This window comes from Lontra canadensis, unplaced genomic scaffold, assembly GCF_010015895.1.
Source record: "Lontra canadensis isolate GAN:19392208 unplaced genomic scaffold, GSC_riverotter_1.0 scaffold176, whole genome shotgun sequence".
NCBI classification, from domain to species: Eukaryota; Metazoa; Chordata; class Mammalia; order Carnivora; family Mustelidae; genus Lontra; species Lontra canadensis.
Genome location: NW_022631170.1, coordinates 1989523 through 2012062, shown reverse-complemented (window position 1 = coordinate 2012062; position 22540 = coordinate 1989523). Strand labels below are relative to the sequence as shown.

Here is a 22540-nt window from a genome sequence, read left to right as displayed (position 1 = left end):
AGGGTTAGTCACCTCAGATGATGACGTGTACACAGATGACCTCTTGCTTCTCTGTTTACAAAGTGCCCCTTGGCCACACTCAACAGAAACTTCATCAAGGAGATAATTTTAGTAATCAGTAAAACTTATTTTCTGTCTCAAAAAACGTCATGAGATTCCACAACTCACTAAAATCTAGGTATTTTTTTTTATTTACTAGATTAAGAAGCTTAATAAATTCAATGTCACATTAAACAAAAGTTTCTTTTTTTTTTTTCAGGTAATGCTATTAATCATAAGATGACATAATGGAGAATAAGAACAATGTGACAGAGTTTGTTCTACTGGGGCTCACAGAGAATCCAAAGATGCACAAAGTCATATTTGTTGTCTTTCTGGTCACCTACATCATCTCTCTGGTGGGAAATGTGCTTACTGTGGTCACTATCACTGCCAGCCCATTATCAGGTCCCCCATGTACTTTGTCCTTGCCGATCTGTCCTTCATTGATGCCTGTTATTCTTCTGTTAATACCCCTAAACTGATCATAGATTCACTCTGTGAAAAGAAGACCACCACATTCAATGCATGTATAACCCAAGTCTTTGGGGAACATTTCATTGGAAGTGCTGATGTCATCCTACTTACTCTGATGGCCTATGATCGCTATGTGACCATTTCGAAGGCATTGCACTACACGACCATCATGAATCGGCGTGTGTGTGGCCTGTTAATGGGAGTGGTGTGGGTGGGAGGCTTTCTTCATGGAGCCATACAGATCCTCTTTATCATCCCTTTACCCTTCTGTGGCCCTAATATCATGGATCACTTTATGTGTGATCTGAACCCTTTGCTCAATCTTGCCTGCACTGATACACACACTCTAGGGCTCTTGGTTGCTGCCAACAGTGGTTTCATCTGTCTGTTAAACTTTCTCCTCTCGACGGTCTCCTATGTAGTCATTCTGTGCTCCCTAAAGAACAACAGCTTGGAGGCAAGGCGCAGAGCCCTCTCCACCTGTGTCTCCCATATCACGGTGGTTGTCATGTTCTTTGTGGCCTGTGTATTTGTGTACATGAGACCTGCAGCTACTTTATCTATCGATAAAGCAGTCGCAGTGTTCTACACTATGATAACACCAATGTTAAACCCCTTAATCTATACTCTGAGAAATGACCAGATGAAAAATGCTATTATGAAATTGTGTAGTAGAAAAGTTATTTCAGGGGCACCTGGGCGGCTCAGTCATTAAGTGTCTGCCTTCAGCTCAGGTCATGATCCCAGGGTCCTGGGATCAAGCCCCACATTGGGCTTCCTGCTCCGTGGGAGGCCTGCTTCTCCCTCCCCCACTCCCCCTACCTGTGTTCCCTCTCTCACTGTCTCTTTCTCTGTCAAATAAATAAAATCTTTAAAAAAAAGTTATTTCAAGTGAGAAATAAATATGCCTGACGCTCAACATCGATGCAATGAAAACAAAGGTCAAAAGGACATTTTGGATGGACTTAGCAAGGAATACTTACTGTATAAAGAATATAATGAGCTGCTGGGAATGACAGATTCTGCACTGAGTGGAAAAGGAGAGTGTGGAAGAAAGAAAAAGCCTAGTCACAGACTATGCTACATTATCTCTCTCTCTCTCTCTCTCTCTCTCACGCACACACACACACACACACACGTTCACTATCTATAATTATACATCAGCCTTATACATCAAGGTTGATGTAACATGTTGCCTATAAAATTATGGTATTAAAGGACAATAGGATTATAAAAGCAAAGAGCCATTTAACCTCTGAGGGGTAACAAAGGCTCTCCGTCCGAAGTTTTCAAATTTCCTTGTAGCCTGAAGTGTCATTTTGTAATGCTCATGTCACCCATCTTAGGCTGCTAAACGTTCAGAAAAATATGATGACTCAAATAAATGAACATCCTATTATTTAAGAGGAATTTCTATTTATAAAATAAAGTCACACTCCATAGAGTACTTGGCTACCTGTTCAAAATATTTTCTACAAGGCACCGTAACGTCTGGGGCATAAAGATATTGATTGAGTGAATAATGTTATAAAGGAAGAGAGTTGTAGTCAAGAAAATGTAGAGAAAAGCAATAGTACCAGAGACCAGGCACTTATTTCCTTCCTTTCACTGATCTAGGCTCTGCCAATTCTAGCTAAATTTCTTTCAGACAGTACAGTTTTATAAACTCCTACGTAAACTGTGTAATAAGAAAAGAATTGAAACTGGGATCCTCAGTGTTGGAGAAAATAGCTTACCTTGATACTCTCCCTGCTCTCAGCAAGATGTCATCATCATATTGAATTTGAGCTGTTCATGTCATTTTTCTGTTAATGATTTACTTCTAGGTAACATTTCATTATGAATTGTTGTTTTAAAAAATATGTGCTGCCATCTGCACACAAAACAACTTCAGGGTAAATATATTCCATTCATTTATATTTGATAATACATCTCTCATTCATTCACCAATAGAAATTTCTTGAGCCCAACAAATGTATCAGACACATTGATGGTTGCTGGTCTTCAGAGGTGAGTACAGAGGAACTAGGGTCTTGCCTTCAGAGAGTTTCAGATCTACTGAGACACCGAGAGGGGAACAGAAAATGATAAGACCATGTTATAAATGGGCAGGTGGTGGCAGCACAGGGAGCAATGAAAGCCTGTTTGAGGGACACACGACAAAGACCAGGGGGTCAGGAAAATTTCCTACATGAAAGCATATCAGAAGGGGGCACAAAAATTGAAGGGGAATCATCAGAGTGAATAAGCACGTGTTTTTCTGAGAGGATTCCTAGGAGAGGATGCATAACAAAAGCCAGGGTGTGAAAAAGAAAAATCTAATCGTTTCAATATGTTGTGGCTACTGGCTCATCTATTCATTCAATAATTATTATTGAGCTTCTACTGTGTGTCCGGTTATAAGCCAGACACTGAGCTCTTAAAAGTCAAGTTAGTAAGGCATGAAACGAGAAAGTTAGTGACTGGGAAGATCAAGAAGTGTTTCATATCTGTGATGGAGCTGAGTGCCAAGTACCATGGGGAACACATTGGAAGGGTTTTCATACCTTTTCATGGCCTGGAGCTCATTTCTCTTGGCAATGAATAATACGCCACTGTCTGATGTTGCAGTTTATCTAGCCTCACCTACTGAAGGACGTCTTGGCTGCTTCCAGTTGTATGGCCTATTGGGAATAAAGATGCTGTTAAACATGCATGTGCAGGTTTTTTTTTTTTTTTTTTAATGGACATAGATGTTCAACTCCTTTGTGTAAAAATCAAGGAGTGGGATTGCTAAATTGTTTTAGTTCTGTAAAAGCTGACAAAGTGTCTTCCCAAATGACCGCACCGATTTGCTTTCCCATCATCAATAAATGAGAATTCCTGTTATTCCATATCCTCACCAGCATCTCTTGGTGATAGTGTCCCATATTTTGGCCTTTCTAATGGGTGAGTTGTTAAAAAAAAAAAAATCCTTTGAGTCATCTGCTTATCCAAAATGTGCAGATTAATTAATTCAAAAAGGCTCATGGAGTTGAAGCCAATTGGTCCAAACCTCACAATTAAAATATGACAGGTTCGGAATCTATGCCATGTTTGACCTGTCATAGAGATATTGAGTCCCATCCATCACTGTGAATTCTGAGATCAAAAAAGTGTGCTCTGGTCAACTTATGATGAACTTTACATACAAAAAAGTTCTTACACAATGTTCGATTATTCCAAAAGCACAGGGTCATTACCCACAGTTTCTGAGGTGTGAGCAATGGAGTCAGAATTGTCTGTTGGAAAGCTTTTTCCTTTTTTCTTCAGGCCTGAGGACTCACATTTTATAAGTATACCATTTATAGTTCAGAGAAACATGTGAATGCCAGTTTTGTGGGTGGGAAGGAGTGACATAACAGACACGTGTTCCCACATGATAAGGTAGCAAAGACGGAAAACAGAAAACCATCTCCAAAGAGACTGGAAAGCTGCTAAGGGAAGAAGAACTAGAAGGAATAAGTTTAAAAATGGGCTGTAAACTCAGCTGAGGTGAGTGATAACTACATATGCTGTGAGAATTGTCACTCTTTGGTTCAGGATGGAACTGATGATCCAATTTTTATCACACTGACAGGTACTGCTGGGACATAATGAATCCATAAGCTTTGGTCAGAGATTATGGAATCTCAAGGACACCCCAGTTTATCTCTTGATTCATTTGTGAAGCCACATACTTCACAATTTCCAAAAGAAAATATTATCTTTTTCTCTTACTGTACCGTTTTAGAGGTTTATCACATTGTATTATTGACAGTTTATTCCTCTGTAGTAAGAATAGTGTGCCACTGTATGGCTCTACCATATTTTGTATACTTATTCTAGCCAATGGGCATTGGAATTTTGTCCAGTTAATGGCCCTAGTGAATGATGAAATGTGAACATTCATGTACAATCCTTCTTGTGGACATAGATTATTATTTCTCTTCGACTGATACCTAAGAGTTGAATTGCTGACTTATACATCAAGTGTATTTTATTTTAATTTTTCCAAAAGATTTTATTTATTTATTTGACAGAGAGAGACAGAGCAAGAGAGGGACACAAGCAGGAAGAGTGGTAGAGGGAGAAGTAGGCTTCCCACAGAGCGGGAGCCCGATGCAGGGCTTGATCCCAGGAGTCAGACCTGAGCCAAAGGCAGATGCTTAACCAACAGAGCCACCCATGTGCCCCATGTTACATGTATTTTAACATATCAAGAAATTGTCAAGTGTTGCCAAAGTGGTAGTGCTATGTTATATTTCCACCAGCAATGTGTGAGAGTTTCTGTTTCCCTACAACATCACCAAAACCTGGCATTATCAGTCTTTTTAAATCTAGCATAGAGTTGTTCAAAATATTCTCTTATGAGTCATACTTTCTGTAGGGTCCATAAAAATAGTATTGTAATGTATATAACTATGTATGTGTGTATGCATATATATATTATGCATATGTCATATATACAATATAGAATTTTATATATATATATATATATATATATATGTATATATATACACACACTTCAATAACTGATATATTCACAGCATAGTAGCAAGTGTTCCCTACACAGGATCCCATTGAATACTGATAACATCCTGTGTGGTTGGTATTATTCCATCCATTTTAAGATGACTTAGAGACATTTTTAGAGACTTAGGTTGATGGTAATGATAACAATAACTATATTTACTAAATTGAATATTTAGTGGTTCTGTATTTTTGCAGACATTTGCTGATTTAATCCCCACCACACACCTGTAAGATAATTCTTGCTATTGATTTTATACTTAGTTTATACATAATGTAATAGAAACATAGAGAACTTAAGGATCCTTCCAAGATCAAGATGTTAATTAAGGGCAGAACCAAGATTATTTCAGATTATAATAGTTAATGATTTTCCTCCAGATTCTTATCCATGCCCTATATTGCTATACTTAACAGCACTGAGCTAGTAATCTCTTTTTTATATAAACATAATAATTATAATTGCTTTAATACTACGTTGGATGCAAGTGTATATAACACTATTACATTAGCAGACTTGCACACAGACACACACACACACACACATCATTTGAATGTGAGTACAGACAATTTTAGTTCTCTTACTTTGTAATGTGAGTCTAGCATAATTTCAAGATATAAGATCAATATATACATAGTTCAATTTCATAGTTTGTACTAGTAACTAACAAATAGAAATTGGATTTTAAAAATTCATTGTAGACACTGGCACCCAGATATTTGGGTCTAGTACCGAAAGTCATTTGCACAATTTGAATTGCTGCTCTTAGGGTCTTCTCTTCATTCACCTGGGACTATCTGAGGGCCCTGTGGGGAGAGGTGACAAGATTGTGGAGAAGTAGGTGGCGCTGTTTCAACCGGTCCCCTAAAGTGAGCTGATTATTTACCAAAGAACTCTGATCACCCATAAAATCAGCCTGAGATTAGAATTATACACTTCTGGATCTCTACAGGGCCAGAAGATGCCCGTGGACAGAAGTGTTCCAGAGTGCACCTTGCCTGCGCCATGACTGATACATTCAGCTACACCTCCCCTCAACCATCTCTCACCAAAATGACTAGGAGGAGGAATGCCCAACAGAGGAAAAATTCAGAGACTGTGCCCTCTCCATCAGAGCTATTGGGTATGGACATAAACAGTATGTTGGAAAGGGAATTCAGGCTAATAATTATCCAGGCAATGGCTAGGTTGGAGAAAGCGTTTAATAACAAAATGAAATTGATTAGGGCAGGAATGAAAGCCACAAGGGATGATGTTAACAATGCTCTCATTGATTTCCAATCTAATCTAAATTCTCTAACAGCTAGGGTAACTGAAGCAGAAGATAGAATTAGTGATCTAGAGAACAAACCAATAGAGAAAAAGATCAGGAGGAAGACTGGAACAAACAGCTTAGAAGCCATGAAAACAGAATTAGGGAAATAAATGATGCCATGAAATGTTCCAACATCAAGAATTATTGGAATCCCTGGGAGGGAGGAGAAAGGAAGAAGACTAGAGGATATAGTTGAACAAATTCCCCATGAAAATTTTCCCAATCTGGTAAATGGAACCAGCGTTCGTGTCCTAGAGGCAGAAAGTTCTCCCCCCCAAGATAGTAGAATCTAGAAAGACCTCAAGACATCTGATTGTGAAAATGATGAATCATAATTTTAGACAGGAGCTCTTGAAAGCAGCCAGGGGGAAGAGATTCCTTATGTACAGAGGGAAGCCCATCACAATAACATCAGACCTGTCCACAGAAACATGGCAAGCCAGAAAGGGCTGGCAAGATGTATTCAGGGCACCAAATGAGAAGAACATGCAGCCAAGAATACTTTATCCAGCAAAACTGACATTCAAAATGGATGGAGAGATAAAGAGCTTCCAAGACTGGAAAGGTTTAAAAGAGTATGTGACCACCAAGCCTGCACTACAAGAAATATTAAGGGGGGTTCTATAAAAAAGGAAAAATCCCAAGAATATCATTGAACAGAAATGTATGGAGACAATCTATAGAAAAAGGACTTCACAGGTAACACTACATCAATAAAAATGTATCTCTCAATAATCACTCTCAACGTGAATGGCCTTAATGAGCCCAAGAAATGGGATGGGGTTGCAGATTGAATAAAATGACAGGACTCATCCATATGTTGTCTACAAGAACCTATTTTGAACCTAAGGATACATGCAGACTGAAAGTGAAGGGATGGAGAAGCATCTTTCATGACACTGGACCTCAAAAGAAGGCTGGGGTAGCGATTCCCATATCAGATAAATTAGATTTTAAACTAAAACTGTAGTCAGAGATATGGGACACTACATAATTCTTAAAGGGTCTATCCACCAGGAAGATCTCACAATTGTAAATATTTATGCCCCCAATATGGGAGCAGTCAATTACATAAGAAAACTGTTAATCAAGATAAAGAGTCATATTGATATGAATACATAATTGGTAGGAGACCTTAACACAACACTCTCAGTAACAGACAGATCATCCAAGCAGAACATCAATAAAGAAACAAGAGCATTGAATGACACATTGGATGAGATGGACCTTATAGATATATACAGAACATTCTGCCCTCAAACAAGAGAATACTCATTCTTCTCAAGTGCACATGGAACCTTCTCCAGAATAGACCACATACTAGGTCATAAATCAGGGCTCAACTGATACCAAAAGATTGAGATTATTCCCTGCATATTCTCAGATCACAATGCTTTGAAACTGGAGCTCAACCACAAGAAAACGTTTGGAAGGAATTCAAACACCTGGAAGCTAAAGGCCACCTTGCTTAAGAATGCTTGGATCCACCAGGAAATCAAAGAAGATCTTAAACAATTCATGGAAACCAAATGAGAATGAAGACACTTTGGTCCAGAACCTATGGAATACAGCAAAGGCGGTCCTAGGGGGGAAATACATAGCCACCTAAGCCTCCCTCAAAAAAAGTTGAAAACTCCAGAATACACCAGATGTCTTTACACCTTAAAGAAATGGAGAATCAATGACAAATTAAGCCAACTCCACACATAAGAAGGGAAATAAGATTAGAGCAGAGATCGATGAGGTATAAACTAGATATACAGTAGAACGCATCAATGAAACTAGAAGCTGGTTTCTTGAAGGAATCAATATGATTGATAAAGCATTGGCCAAACTAATCCAAAAGAAAAGAGAGAAGGCCCAAATCAATAAAATTATGAATGAAAAGGGAGCGATCACAACTAACATCAAGGAAATAGAAACAATCATCAGAAGTTATTATCAACAGTTATATGCCAATAAGTTAAGCAACCTAGATGAAATGGATGCATTCCTGGAAAACTATAAACTTCCAAAATTGAAGCAGGAAGAAATTGACAACCTGAATAGACTGATATCTAGAAATGAGATTGAAGCAGTGATCAAATGAGTGCTGTGAAGTGTGTAAACCTGGCAATTCACAGACCTGTACCCCTGGGGATAAAATATTTATTATAAGTTTATAAAAACAAAACAAAACAAAACAAAACAAAAAACCTCCCCAAAAAAAAACAAACAAACAAACAAAAAAAAAAAACAAAAACAAAAACAAAAAAAACAAGAGCCCAGGACCTGACGGATTCCCTGGGGAATTCTACCAAACATTCAAAGAAGAAATAACACCTATTCTCCTGAAGCGGTTTCAAAAAATTGAAGCAGAAGGAATACTTACAAACTCTTTTAATGAAGTCAGCATGACCCTAATCCCCAAACCAGGCAAAGACCCCACCAAGAAGGAGAATTCCGACCAATGATGATGACTATGGATGAATATGGATGCTAAGATTATGATGAATATGGATGCTAAGATTCTCAACAAGATCCTAGCTAATAGGATCCAACAGTACATTAAAAAGATTATCCACCATGACCAGGTGGGATTTATCCCTGGGATGCAAGGGTGGTTCAACATTCGCAAATCAATGTGATAGAACAAATCAATAAGAGAAGAGAGAAGAATCACATGGTCCTCTCAATTGATGCAGAAAAAGCATTTGACAACATCCAGCATCGGTTCCTGATTTTAATGTTTTGAAGTATAGGGATAGAGGGAATATCCCTCAACCTCATAAAATCTATCTATGAAAAACCCACAGTGAATATCATCCTCAATGGGAAAAAACTGGCAGCCTTCCCTTTGAGATCAGGAACAAGACAAGGATGCCCACTCTCACCACTCTTGTTTTACATAGTATTAGAAGTCCTACCAACAGCAATCAGACAACAAAGAGAAATAAAAGGTATTCAAATTGACCGTGAAGAAGTCAAACTCTCTCTCTTCGCAGATGACATGATACTTTATAAGGAAAACCCAAAAGACTCCACCCCCAAACTACTAGAACTCATTCAGCAATTCAGTAACGTGGCAGGATACAAAATCAATGTACAGAAATCAGTTGCTTTCTTATACACTAACAATGAAAATATAGCAAGGGAAATTAGAGAATCGATTCCATTGACTATAGCACCAGGAACCATAAGATACCTGGGAATAAACCTAACCAAAGAGGTAAAGGACCTGTACTCGAGGAACTACAGAACACCCATGCAAAAAATCGAAGAAGACACAAAAAGATGGAAGACCATTCCATGCTCATGGATCAGAAAAATAAGCATTGTTAAAATGTCTATACTGCCTAGAGCAATCTATACTTTCAATGTCATTCCGATCAAAATTCCACCAGCATTTTTGAAAGAGCTGGAGCAAACAATCCTAAAATTTATATGGAATCCAAAGAGACCCCGGATTGCTAAGGAAATGTTGAAAAAGGAAAACAAAACTGGGGGTATCACATTGCCTGATTGCAAGCTTTACTACAAAGCGGTGATCACCAAGACAGCATGGTACTAGCATAAAAACAGACACATAGACCAGTGGAACAGAGTAGAGAGCCCAGATATGGACCCTCAAATCTATGGTCAAATAATCTTCGACAAAGCAGGAAAAAATATCCAGTGGAAAAAGACAGTCTCTTCAATAAATGGTGCTGGGAAATTTGGACAGCTATGTGTTGAAGAATGAAACTCGACCATTCTCTTACACCATACACAAAGATCAACTTAAAATGGATGAAAGACCTCAACGTGAGGCAGGAATCCATCAGAATCCTAGAGGAGAACATAGGCAGTAACCTCTTTGATATCTGCCACAGCAACTTCTTGCAAGATATGTCTCCAAAGGCAAAAGAAAGAAAAATGAAAATGAATTTTGGGGACTTCATCAAGATCAAAAGATTTTTTGCACAGCAAAGGAAACAGTCAACAAAACAAAGAGGCAACCCACGGAATGGGAGAAGATATTCACAAACAACAATGCAGACAAAGGGATGATATTCAGGATCTATAAAGAACTCCTCAAACTCAACACACACAAAACAGACAATCATGTCAAAAAATGGGCAGAAGACATGATCAGACACTTCTCCAATGAAGACATACAAATGGCTATCAGACACATGAAAAAATGTTCATTATCACTAGCCATCAGGGAGATTCAAATTAAAACCACCTTGAGATACCAACTTACACCAGTTAGGATGGCCAAAATCAGCAAGACAGGAAACAACATGTGTTGGAGAGGATGTGGAGAAAGGGGAACCCTCATACACTGTTGATGGGAATGCAAGTTGGTGCAGCCACTTTGGAGAACAGTGTGGAGATTCCTCAAGTAATTAAAAATAGAGCTTCCCTATGACCCTGCAATTGTACTACTGGGTATTTACCCCAAAGATCCAGATGTAGTGGGGCGCATGGGTGGCTTAATGATTTAAAGCCTTTGCCTTTTGCTCCAGTCATGATCCCGGGGTCCTGGTATGAGCCCTGCATTGGGCTCTCTACTCTGTGGGGAGCCTGCTTCTCTCTCTCTCTCTGCCTGCCTTTCTGCCTACTTGTGATCTCTGTCACGTATATAAATAAAATATTAAAAAAAAAAAAAGATACAGTTGTAGTTCAAAGAAAGGCCAACTATACCCCAATGTTACCCCCATGTTCATAGTACCAATGGCCACAGTAGCTAAACTGTGGAATGAACCAAGAAGCCCTTCAACGGATGAACGGATGAGGAAGATGTGATACATACATACTTTGGAGTATTATGCCTCCATCAGAAAGGATGAATACCCAACTTTTGTATCAACATGGACGGTACTGGAAGAGATTATAATGAGTGAAATAAGTCAAGCACAGAGAGTCAATTATCATGTGATTTTGCTTATTTGTGGAGCATAAGAAATAACACAGAGAACATGGGGAGATGGAGAGGAGAAGGGAGTTGAGGAAAATTGGAGGGGGAGATGAACCATGAGAGACTGTGGACTCTGAAAAAAAATCTGAGGGTTTTGGAGTGGCGGGGAGTGGTTGGTTGTATGAGCTTGGTGGTGGGTTGTGGAGGGCATGTATTGCATGGAGCATAGGGTGTGGTGCATAAACAATGAATTCTGGAGCACTGAGAAGAAATTTTAAAAATAAATAAATAAAAAGATAAATAAAAAATCCACTTGTAATGTCTTAAAATTATAAAATAATTAAGAAGAAATGTAGGAAGATATAAGGAAAACATGTACTCTGAGAGTAAAGCATTTGTTGAGAGAATATAAACACCTTAATAAGTAGAAGAAATACTGTTTGTGGACAGATGTCTCAACATTATTAAGAGGTGACTTCTCCCCAGAGGCATTTCCAGATTCACACTTTCTCAAGCATAATTACAGGAATGTATTGAACTTTTCCAAACATCTTTAAAACTCATAAGGTAATACAAGCGTCCTAAATTAGGTCCCACAGCATTAGAAGAAAGAATTTGAAGAACTTACATGATCTGAAATCCAGCTATGTTACCAAACTGCTGTGTTCAAAATGATGTGGTATTTTCATAAAGATACCTGAGAAGACCAACAAAGCAGAATAGAGAGCCCAGTAGTAGATCCACACATATATGGTCAACTAATCTCAGCAAAGTCTATAGTCAACTGATGGTGAAAAAATTGTTTTTACAAAAAATGAAGGTGGAAATATTGGGCATCATTGCTGCACAAAGCAAACAGAACAAAGAAAGCAAATCAAACTTTTATCTATATATCACAACAGTAGAGATTAATTTAAAATGGACTTAGAGCTATCTGTGGAATGTAAAAGTTAAAAAAAAATGTTGGTGTAAAACATAGGAGAAGATCTTCATGACATTGGGTTAAAAGAAAAATTTTCTAAACACGTGGAACGAAAGTGTCCCAAAGAGTGGTGCCTTGGTGGTGGTGAAGTTGGTTAAGCATCGGAATGCAGGTTTGGGCTCAGGTGGTGACCTCAGTGTCCTGAGGTAGAGCACCCTTGCTAGACTCAGCACTCGGGGTGCAGCGAGTTAGAGAATTTCTTGCCCTCTCCTTCTGCCCTTCCAATACGACAATTATCTCTCTCTCTCTCCTTCTAAAATAAATAAATATATCTAAAAAATGTGTCTATAAAAATGATGTTTTTTACTTCACTAAAATTATAATTATGAAACAGAACTAGTGTACAGAAAAGGATGAACTAAACAGTTGAGGATGTCAACTAACTGTTATTCTTCTCTAAGTGTTTTCCACATGTGTGCACAGGAGAAGGTTAGAGATATGACCAGCAGTCTCTTGAGGTGGATCTGTGCAGACTAGCTCTGGAGCACAGCTTGGTCAACACTGGACACAATGCTGGTGTAGAAAAGCTCTAAATCACTGGGTTAACATGTCCTTTAAGATGAAGTGCTAGAATCCCTCATTTCCTCAGGGTTATTAAACATTTAAAGTTCCAAAGGGAGCAGGAAACAAGAATAAAGCATTTTCTTGCTTCAAGTGCTTACTGGCTACCTGAACTAGTTATTCAAACTTTTGAACCTTCTGTGTTTTTATCTACATAGTAAAGCTAATAATATGTGTGTCAAAATATGCATTATCATGAACAATAAGTAATATAATGAGCTTAGTCCAACCAACAATTTCCCAGCAAATTTTTGCTATCCTTTGGCTAAGTAGATTGATCTGAAACAGATTAAATATTATAAAATTTGATATCCTGACCCTTCTTGCATGTGAAAGCATCACATGCATGGGCTGGCATGTGGGAGAGAGAGACTGACCGGCTTCGGTGCAGGCAGACGAGGCTGAGTCTAAACCACCTGTGACTAGCCAGTGAGCAGAGAAGGAACCAAATGGGAAACACAGTAAAGGTTTTGCTGTACTTGGCTTCTTTCCTCTGATCTTTCCACATTATTTTTGCATTTCCTCCCTCCCAAATTATGGAAAAGAGTTGTTTCTTTCTTTCTTTTTTCTTTTCTTTTCCTTTCCTTTTCTTTTTTTTCCCTACCATTTTCCAACATCTCATGCATCAATGTTAACATCATATAAATTATAATACCACAAATCACTGATTTCATTTATCTACCTACCCTAACACCAAAAATCTTTATAATTTCAAAAAAGAACAACAAAAACAAAAAGGACTGTCGGTGGCTGTCTTTGGTGCTCCTTGTCCTACCTCATTACTGATTTCCTGAAAACAAACCTGATACTATTATTACTACAATTTCCCTTCTATCCTTCAGAACACTGGAAGAGCACATGGCAGCCACACTATAGCTTTGGGGGCCTTCAGGGAAAAGGGGCTAATTTTTTGTCCCCATATAAGCATCTGTGGAACATTTATACCCAAGAGCATGAAGCACATTAATGTGATGATACCTTTGCAACACTTGGTCCAAGACCTGTCTAGAAATGCCTTTGGGAATATAATTACATAAAGATTTCAAAAACCTATTAATTCTCACATTGCCACATGTTTGTATTCTGTTCCTCTGAACCAAATTATCTTCAGGAATAAGCCTAAAATAAAGGGATGATTCCTAGGACCTATATACTCGTGTTAGTTTTGCAGGAAAATATATAACCCATTTTGCTTATTTTCTTCTTGAGCTATCATTAAGTAGCTAAATCAACTTTTGAAACTCCCAGGCTGCTTCCCTGAGGGATGAAGATCTACTTCTTGCTTCAAAGAGTCTTAGTGAATATTGGAAGTACACTTCTCTTGTAAATTGTAGAAGGTTTAAGATTTGTTGAAATTTTCAAAATATTTGCAGAGAATTCATGTGGGTGTGTTTGAATTCCAGGTTTGTAACTCTCTGCAGTTGATTCCAGGTTTTGGTATTAGGGATAAACGGGCAGAGTAGGTATCTGAGAATGAAATGCTTCCTGATGCAGCCCCAAATCTAACCAGACAGTCACTAGGATCTTATGGTTAGTCAATTACCTTTGTCACCTTGCTTTGTGAAGGGTCCCACCATACATGTGCTAGAATAACTGCGTGCTCTTTATTTAACTTCTATACAATTTCATTCTAAAGCATATAGCCTCTCTTGAAGCATATGACAATTTGATTACTATAAAAATGTTTCAGCACACTTGAATTTTCATGACACATTAGCTATAAGCAAAATTCTGCCTTTTGTGGAGCAAAAGAGTAGTTAGATAAGCCATCTTCAAATAGGCAGTGAATTTCATTGTTTCCCCAACTCTTGAATAAAGGCTGCCTTCCATATTCTGATTAAGAAACAGACAAGTTTATGCTTGAATGTACTATAACAGAATTTCTTATATTTCTTAATTTCTTATATTTCAAAACATCTGTCTTCCGAACATAGAGTAGTTTCATGAGTCAACCATAGTAAGTTTATAGCACCTTACATTCTGTTACACTAAGGGAAAGTTTGAATGTGTAGTAGATACTTTTATCTAAATATGACAGGTTCTATTCATTCATAAACAGCAAAATCCAAAGGTACACATAATTTGTATTCAATGATATCAAAGTAAGCATTTGCATACCTTTTTGTAGAGAAAAAAATTAGAATAGTGATTAGCATTAAGAAACAAGTTAAGATAACCAATGGATTATAATATTAACAGAATTTCATTAATAGATTGTTTAAATTAGAGTTTATCATGATCATACTTGGTAAACCCATATTATGTATGCTCTTTTTAAAATTTTCTTTATTTTTCCCTTGATTCTGTGTGTGTGTGCATGACAATCTGTGGTCCTAAAGAAGTCACTCAGAGAAGAAAGACTGTAAAAGAAAAATGACAGTTTTGAACCACACATGTCACTGGGTATTTCATATTAGCTCATGTATTCCTCACTAAAATTCTGAATTTAGGATTGATATCTTAGTTGTGAAATGAGATGGAGGAAATGTAAAGAGATGAATCCATTCACTCAAGGAACACACTGGTCAGTTGATTTGAAATGCCTCCACATTTCTATCCCTTTCTGTGTTGCTGCTGTTTCAACCCCTTGTTCAGCGGTTACCTCAAGTTCTTTATTTATCAATTGTGCCTTTAGTTTTTCCATGAGAGGGGTCCTCGGTATCACTTTATTGTTTTATGACAGTAAATCTCCTCAACTGACTTCTCCCTCTTCCCTTTACCTCTCCTAACAGCACTGATCATAGGATAACTTTCCTCAGAATACAAGCTGGGTTTTGTGCTACTGGAGGTAAAATTCCAATAATGATCTAGAACACAAGCAGGAATCCTGGTGAGGAATTTGCATTTTTGTAAAATTGAGGGCAATTTATTTCAAATGTTTTAGAATCAGCAAACCCTAGAATACATGTATTCTTTTCTGCTCAGAGGACTCAAAAGAGTTTTTCCATACTGCCCTTCCTGACATCCTTCTCAGTGATCTCCCATGAATGATAGCCCCAGACTGAGGAAGAAACAGGATTTCTGTCTTTTAACATTTATAGTGTGTTACTTTTCAGTCTTGAGAAATTACTTAAATTCTCTTGCTATGTCTCTTCTGTGTAGAATCAGAGATTTGAATTGGTCAAGTGATTTCCACATTTTTATTATTCACGGTTTACTTTGATAAAAGTTGTCTATAAATCAATTTGTTTTAGGTATCTCTGAAATATCAATGTTGTTTCTACCTCATAAACAAAGATTACTATTCGTTGCAATAAGCAGATATTGGTCAATGATTTTCACACCCTAAAACTTTTCAGTACTCCTTAGTTACAGTTACCTGCTGAACACTCTGTGACATAATTATTTTGTTCTGTTATATAAAGGAGAACAGAGATCCTTGACCCTGAAAGCAAAGTAGGAACAAATTGAAAATTTCTCTATTTATGAGGTTAGAATTTTGAATAGTAATTTAAAAGATAATTGATGTCTTACGGTACAGAGTATTCTGAAAATGCTATAGCTGCCACCTATTTGCCATCTAAAATCTTTTAAGGAATATCAATAACATAGATATTAAATCTGGGAGTTTCTACAAATGGTGGTTGCTAAATCATATTGTAACATTTTGTATTTTAAATAGACACCTGGGGGCCCAAATATGTCTGTCACTTGAGAGTCAGACTAACGTAGAAAGTAGGCTACCTTTGTAAACCCACTAGAATCAGATAGTCCCTCTTTAGTGGGTAAAATAACTCTTGGATGGTTTCTTTTTATCCCACACACATTTTACACTGATTAAATGATGTCTTAAGATATACACTGGACACAAAGATGTGAATTCCTTAATTTTTCATTTATTCCTTATTACAAAAAATATCATTGAGTTCTAACTCAACAGAAAGAGTGTCTTCAAGTTACTTTCAGTATCATCCCCTTTTATTGGCATTTGATCTTTAGACTGTATCTCAATATGAAATTTTCTGACAAAGCCATGACAAGGGCATAATTCAAAAATAGGTGGGCAATTCAACAATTTTATCTTCCCTTTATCAATTGCTATCACAAACATCAATGGCAGCATATATTTTTGAAGTAGTATTTAACTCATGAAATATAAGTGCAGCAAATGAATGGGTTACTTGAATATTTTTCAAGATTTCAGTCATTAATTGATATTCTCTCTTTTGCTATATTGTTTTCTCCTGTTCTTTCCTTTTAATGTGAGAGCAATTCCATTAGTTTAACACAACCCATTGACAATAACTGACCTGGTAGGAAAGTATAGTATGCTCAACACAACTTACAATTCAGTAGTTCAAACAAATGTGCATTTCTTCAGGATTCATTCCCAGAAAATTAAGACAATTTCCTGAGATCATTTAAAAAGAAAGAAAGTTGAGGGGCCTGGGTGGCTCAGTGGTTTAAAGCCTCTGCCTTCAGCTCAGGTCATGGTCCCAGGGTCCTGGGATCCAGCTCCACATTGTGCTCTCTGCTCAGCAGGGAGTCTGCTTCTCCCTTTCTCTCTGCCTGCTGCTCTGCCTACTTGTGATCTCTATCAAATAAATAAATAGAATGTAAAAAAATAAATAAATAAAAGAAGGAAAGTTGATTTTATATGTAAGTTATGAGAATTGGGAAATATGGGAGAAAAAACTTTCCTTGTTTTAGACTTCATAAAGTAATTAGTATTTCTTTATCAAAAGTATCTATTAGAGTATTAATCAAGTATTCATAGGATTAAAGTATTAATAGCATTAATAAAAGTATTAAAAGTATTAATAGTCATAATAATTAAAAAGTATTAATAGCAATAACATGTATTTTCAAAATAGTATTTAAATATTTAAATAATTACTAAGTAATATTGATAAAAATGTAATTATTCTCATTATTGACATTATAAATATTTCATGATAGATTTACAAAAGACAGCATAATTAGAATAAGCAGCTCACTTCCATAAAATTATTCTTAACACTAATTATGACAATATACATTTTAATAAATTTTATATATAGTATTGCTACAGTTAATATTCACCTAGAATTATCCTTTTTACTTTCAGAAATACAAGTCCTTATGGAAGCCTACACAAAAGCCAAATATATGAAAATCCAGAGAAACATCTCAGAATTCATACTTCTAGGACTTTCATATGACCAGAACATAGAAATATTTTGCTTTGTGCTCTTCTTACTATGTTATGTTGCCCTGTTGGCAGGAAACCTTCTGATCCTTGTCTCCATTCCATGCAGTTCCCTTTTTCACCAACCCATGTACTACTTCCTCATCCACTTATCTTCTGTGGACATCTGCTATACCTCTACAGTTACACCCAAGTTAATTGCTGACCTGTTAGTGCAAAGAAAAACCATCTCCTATAGTAATTGCATGTTACAGATCTTTACCATGCACTTTTTCGGAGGCACTGAGATCTTCATTCTTACTGCCATGGCCTTTGATCGCTATGCTGCCATCTGTAAACCTCTCCACTATGTGATTATCATGAACAGGAAAAGATGCCACCTCCTAGTCTTAGCTGCTTGGGCTGGTGGGGCCATCCATGCCTTACCTCTGTTTTCTACTGCAATTGGTTTGCCCTTCTGTGGTCCTAATGAAATCGATCACTACTTCTGTGATGTTTTTCCTTTGCTAAAGGTGGCCTGTACTGATACCTACATCACTGGTGTCCTTGTGGTTGCCTTTTCAGGTATGATTTCCTTAGTAACCTTTATTGTCTTGTTTGTTTCTTATGGGATAATATTGTTCACTTTAAGAAATCTCTCAGCTGAGGGAAGACGCAAAGCCCTCTCTACCTGTTGGTCTCATGTCACTGTGGTCATCTTATTTTTTGGGCCTGCAATCTTTATCTACCTTAGACCACCTACTACTTTTCCTGAGGACAAAATATTTGCTCTATTTTACACCATCATTGCTCCTATGGTCAATCCCTTAATCTACACTCTGAGAAATTCAGAGATGAAAAAAGCAATTAGAAAGGTTTGGTGCTCATCATTATTTTCAAAGGACTCACACTCTTAATTTGAATAAGTTCATTGGCTAATTGACTTTGAGAAAGAAAAGAGGAAGATGTGAATGAAGAAGGCAGGAACTAGATCATGGGGATTATAAGCCATCACTGATATGAGGGAAATGCATGGATGCAATAGGACTACAGAATTCAAATGATCATTGAAAAAGTACTGATCCTTGCATACAAAAATTAATTGTGAACTAAGTTAATTTCATGGGGTATTAAGAGGGTATAGATAGGGGAAACTTCATGAAAGAAAAAATGAGCCAAAGCAAATAAATCAATGATATATTATTAGTGAATTATAAAGGGAAATATCTTAATGATAGTTTTCTTAATACATTGCACTTAGAGGCCACACCACACAGTGATGGATGTTCTTTGGTAGTTCTGAAGTTGTAATGTTAAAAGAACAATAATAATAATAATCTAAAACTAAAATAATTAATTTAAATTTCTGATAGTACATTCCTTAGTTCATATAAATTATTTGTACAAATGAATAAATATTTAGAGTAGAATCTGTTTTATTTCTTTTAAGAATTTATTTATTTATTTATTTATTTGAGAGAGAGAGAGCATGCACATGAGTGAGCAGGAGCAGGGCTTCATGGGTGGCAGGGTGGAGGGAGAGGTAGGAACAGAATCCCCACTGAGGAGGGGTCCTGATGCAGGGCTCCATCCCAGGACCCTGGCAACTGAACCAAAGGCTCAGCTTTTTACAGAACTAAAACAATTTAGCAATCCCACTCCTTGGCATTTGCCCAAAGGAGTTGAAAATTTATGCCCACAAAAAACCACATATTTAAGAGCAGCTTTATTCACAATTGTCCATACAACTTGAAGCAGCCAAGACATTCTTCAGTAGGTGAGGATAGATAAACTGCAACATCATACCATGGAGTATTATTCATTGCCAAGAGAAATGAGTTACAGGCCATGAAAAGGCATGAAGACCCTTCCAATGTGTTCTTTATGGTACTTGGCATTCAGCTCTATCACAGATATGAGATTCTTCTTGGCCTTCCCTGTCACTAACTTTCTTCTTTCAGGTCTTACAAACTAGACTTTTAGGAGCTCAGTGTCTAGTTCATAACCTGACACACAGTAGAAGCTCAATAATAATTATTGAATGAAGAGATGAGCCAATAGCCACAAGCATATTGAAATGATTGTATTTTCTGCACACTTTTTTTCACCCTCGGTCTTTGTTATGAATCCTCTCCTAGGAATCCTCTAAGGTAACACATGCATATTCATTCTGATGATTCCCTTTCAATTTTTGTGCCCCTTTTGGTGTGTTTTCATCTAGGAAATCTTCCTGACACTACTGGAATTTGTTGTGTGTCCCTCAAACATGCTTGATCCTGTGCTGTCACTACTGTGTATCACTATCACAAGGCTATTTACATTTATGTAAAAATTATTGATAAATATTCAATTGATAGTTATGATTTTAAAACACTTTAACAAATGATGAAATTTAAAAAAAATGTTCCACTTTTACCATGTCATTCTATGTTTTCAATACAATTCCAGTGACAATCTCAACAGGAATTTTAAAGAAATTAACAATTCCATTCTGAAATTTACATAGAAATACACAAATTCAAAGGAATCTTGAAGTTCCTCACACACACACACACACACACACACACAATGTAGTTTGGATGCACACTCTACTGAAATTCAAGAATTGCTATTAAGTTCCCATAATCAATGCTGCATGGTTATGGCACAAAGGTAGACATTGAGACCTTGGCACCAATAGAATGCCCAGAAATAGGCCTAAACACATGAATTTTTACAATGATATCAGGTAATTCAATGGAGAAAATATAGACTATTCCATAAATTATACTGGATGTGTTGGATATCCATATGAGGAGAAAAGAATCGAACTCACAACCTTACCACATAGCATACACAAAAATGAATTCAAAATGAGTGTGAGATCTGCATGCTAAATCCATAGAAATGGCCAAAGAAACCTTTTTTTTAAATTTAATTTCTTTTCAGTGTAATATAATTCATTGTTTTTGCACCACACCCAGTGTTCCATGCAATACGTGCTCTCCATAGTACCCACTACCAGGCTTACCCAGCCTCTTAACCCCCACCCCTTAAAAACCCTCAGATTATTTTCAGAGTCCATAGTCTCTCATGGTTCATCTCTCACTCTGATTTCCCTTAACTGCCTTCTCCTCTCCATCTTCTCATGTCCTCTGTACTATTTCTTATGCTCCAAAAATAAGTGAAGCCATATGATAATTGACTCTCTCTGCTTGATTTATGTCACTCAACATAATCTCTTCCAGTCTCATCCATTTTGATACAAAATTTGGGTATTCATCCTTTCTGATGGAGGCATAATACTCCATAGTGTATATGGACCACATCTTCCTTATCCATTCGTCCACTGAAGGGCATCTTGGTTCTTTCCACAGTTTGGCAACTGTGGCCATTGCTGCTATAAACATTGGGATACAGATGGCCCTTCTTTTCACTATAGCTGTATCTTTGGGGTAAATACCCAGTAGTGCAATGGCAGGGTCATAGGGAAGCTCTATTTTTAATTTCTTAAGGAATCTCCACACTGTTCTCCAAAGTGGCTGTACCAACTTGCATTCCCACTAACAGTGTAAGAGGGTTCCTCTTTCTCCATATCCTCTCCAACACATGTTGTTTCCTGTCTTGCTAATTTTGGCCATTCTAACTGGTGTAAGATGGTATCTCAAGGTGGTTTTAATTTGAATCTCCCTGATGGCTGGTGATGATGAACATTTTTTCATGTATCTGATAGCCATTTGTATGTCTTCATTGGAGAAGTGTCTGTTCGTATCTTCTGCCCATTTTTTGACATGATTATCTGTTTTGTGTGTGTTGAGTTTGAGAAGTTCTTTCTAGATCCTGGATACTAACCTTTTGTCTGTACTGTCATTTGCAAAATATCTTCTCCCATTCCGTGGGTTGCCTCTTTGTTTTGTTGACTGTTTCCTTTGCTGTGAAGAAGCTTTTGATCTTGATGAAGTCCCAAAAGTTCAATTTCTCCTTTGTTTCCTTTGCCTTTGGAGACATATCTTGAAAGAAGTTGCTGTGGTTGATATCGAAGAGGATACTGCCTATGTTCTCTTCTAGGATTCTGATGGATTTTTGTCTCACGTTGAGGTCGTTAATCCATTTTGAGTTTATCTTTTGTATGGTGGAAGAGAATGGTTGAGTTTCATTCTTCTACATATAGCTGTCCAATTTTCCCAGCACCATTTATTGAAGAGACTGTCTTTTTCCACTGTATATTCTTTCCTGCTTTGTCGAAGATTATTTGACCATAAAGTTGAGGGTCCATATCTGGGCTCTCTACTCTGTCCCACTGGTCTATGTGTCTGTTTTTATGCCAGTAACATGCTGTCTTGGTGATCACAACTTTGTAGTAAAGTTTGAAATCAGGTAATGTGATGCTGCCAGTTTTACTTTTCTTTTTCAACATTTCCTTAGCAATTCGGGGTCTCTTCTGATTCCATACAAGTTTTAGGGTTATTGATCCAGCTCTTTGAAAAATACTGATGGAATTTTGATCGGAATGGCATTAAAAATATAGATAGCTCTAGGCAGTATAGACATTTTAACAAAGTTTAGTCTTCCGATCCAAGAGCATGGAATGGTCTTCCATCTTTTTGTGTCTTCTTCGATTTCTTTCATGTGTGTTCTGTAGTTCCTCAAGTACAGATCCTTTACCT

The 22540-nt window shown here is 37.2% G+C and overlaps 1 protein-coding gene and 1 pseudogene across 1 annotated transcript; both read left to right on the top strand.

The window, feature by feature from the left end:
• Window positions 1–287: 287 nt before the first annotated feature.
• LOC116860518 lies at window positions 288–1904 on the top strand (annotated as a pseudogene).
• A 15971-nt stretch (window positions 1905–17875) lies between these two features.
• LOC116860447 (olfactory receptor 4P4-like) lies at window positions 17876–18811 on the top strand. The gene has a single exon (XM_032846502.1). It carries the CDS (start codon window positions 17876–17878, stop codon window positions 18809–18811), a length of 936 nt encoding a protein of 311 aa, XP_032702393.1.
• The last annotated feature ends 3729 nt before the right edge of the window (window positions 18812–22540 follow it).

Bases quoted from the DNA above. Each gene is read 5' to 3' on its own strand.
- LOC116860447 (XM_032846502.1), top strand. From the start codon at position 17,876: ATGAAAATCCAGAGAAACATCTCAGAATTCATACTTCTAGGACTTTCA.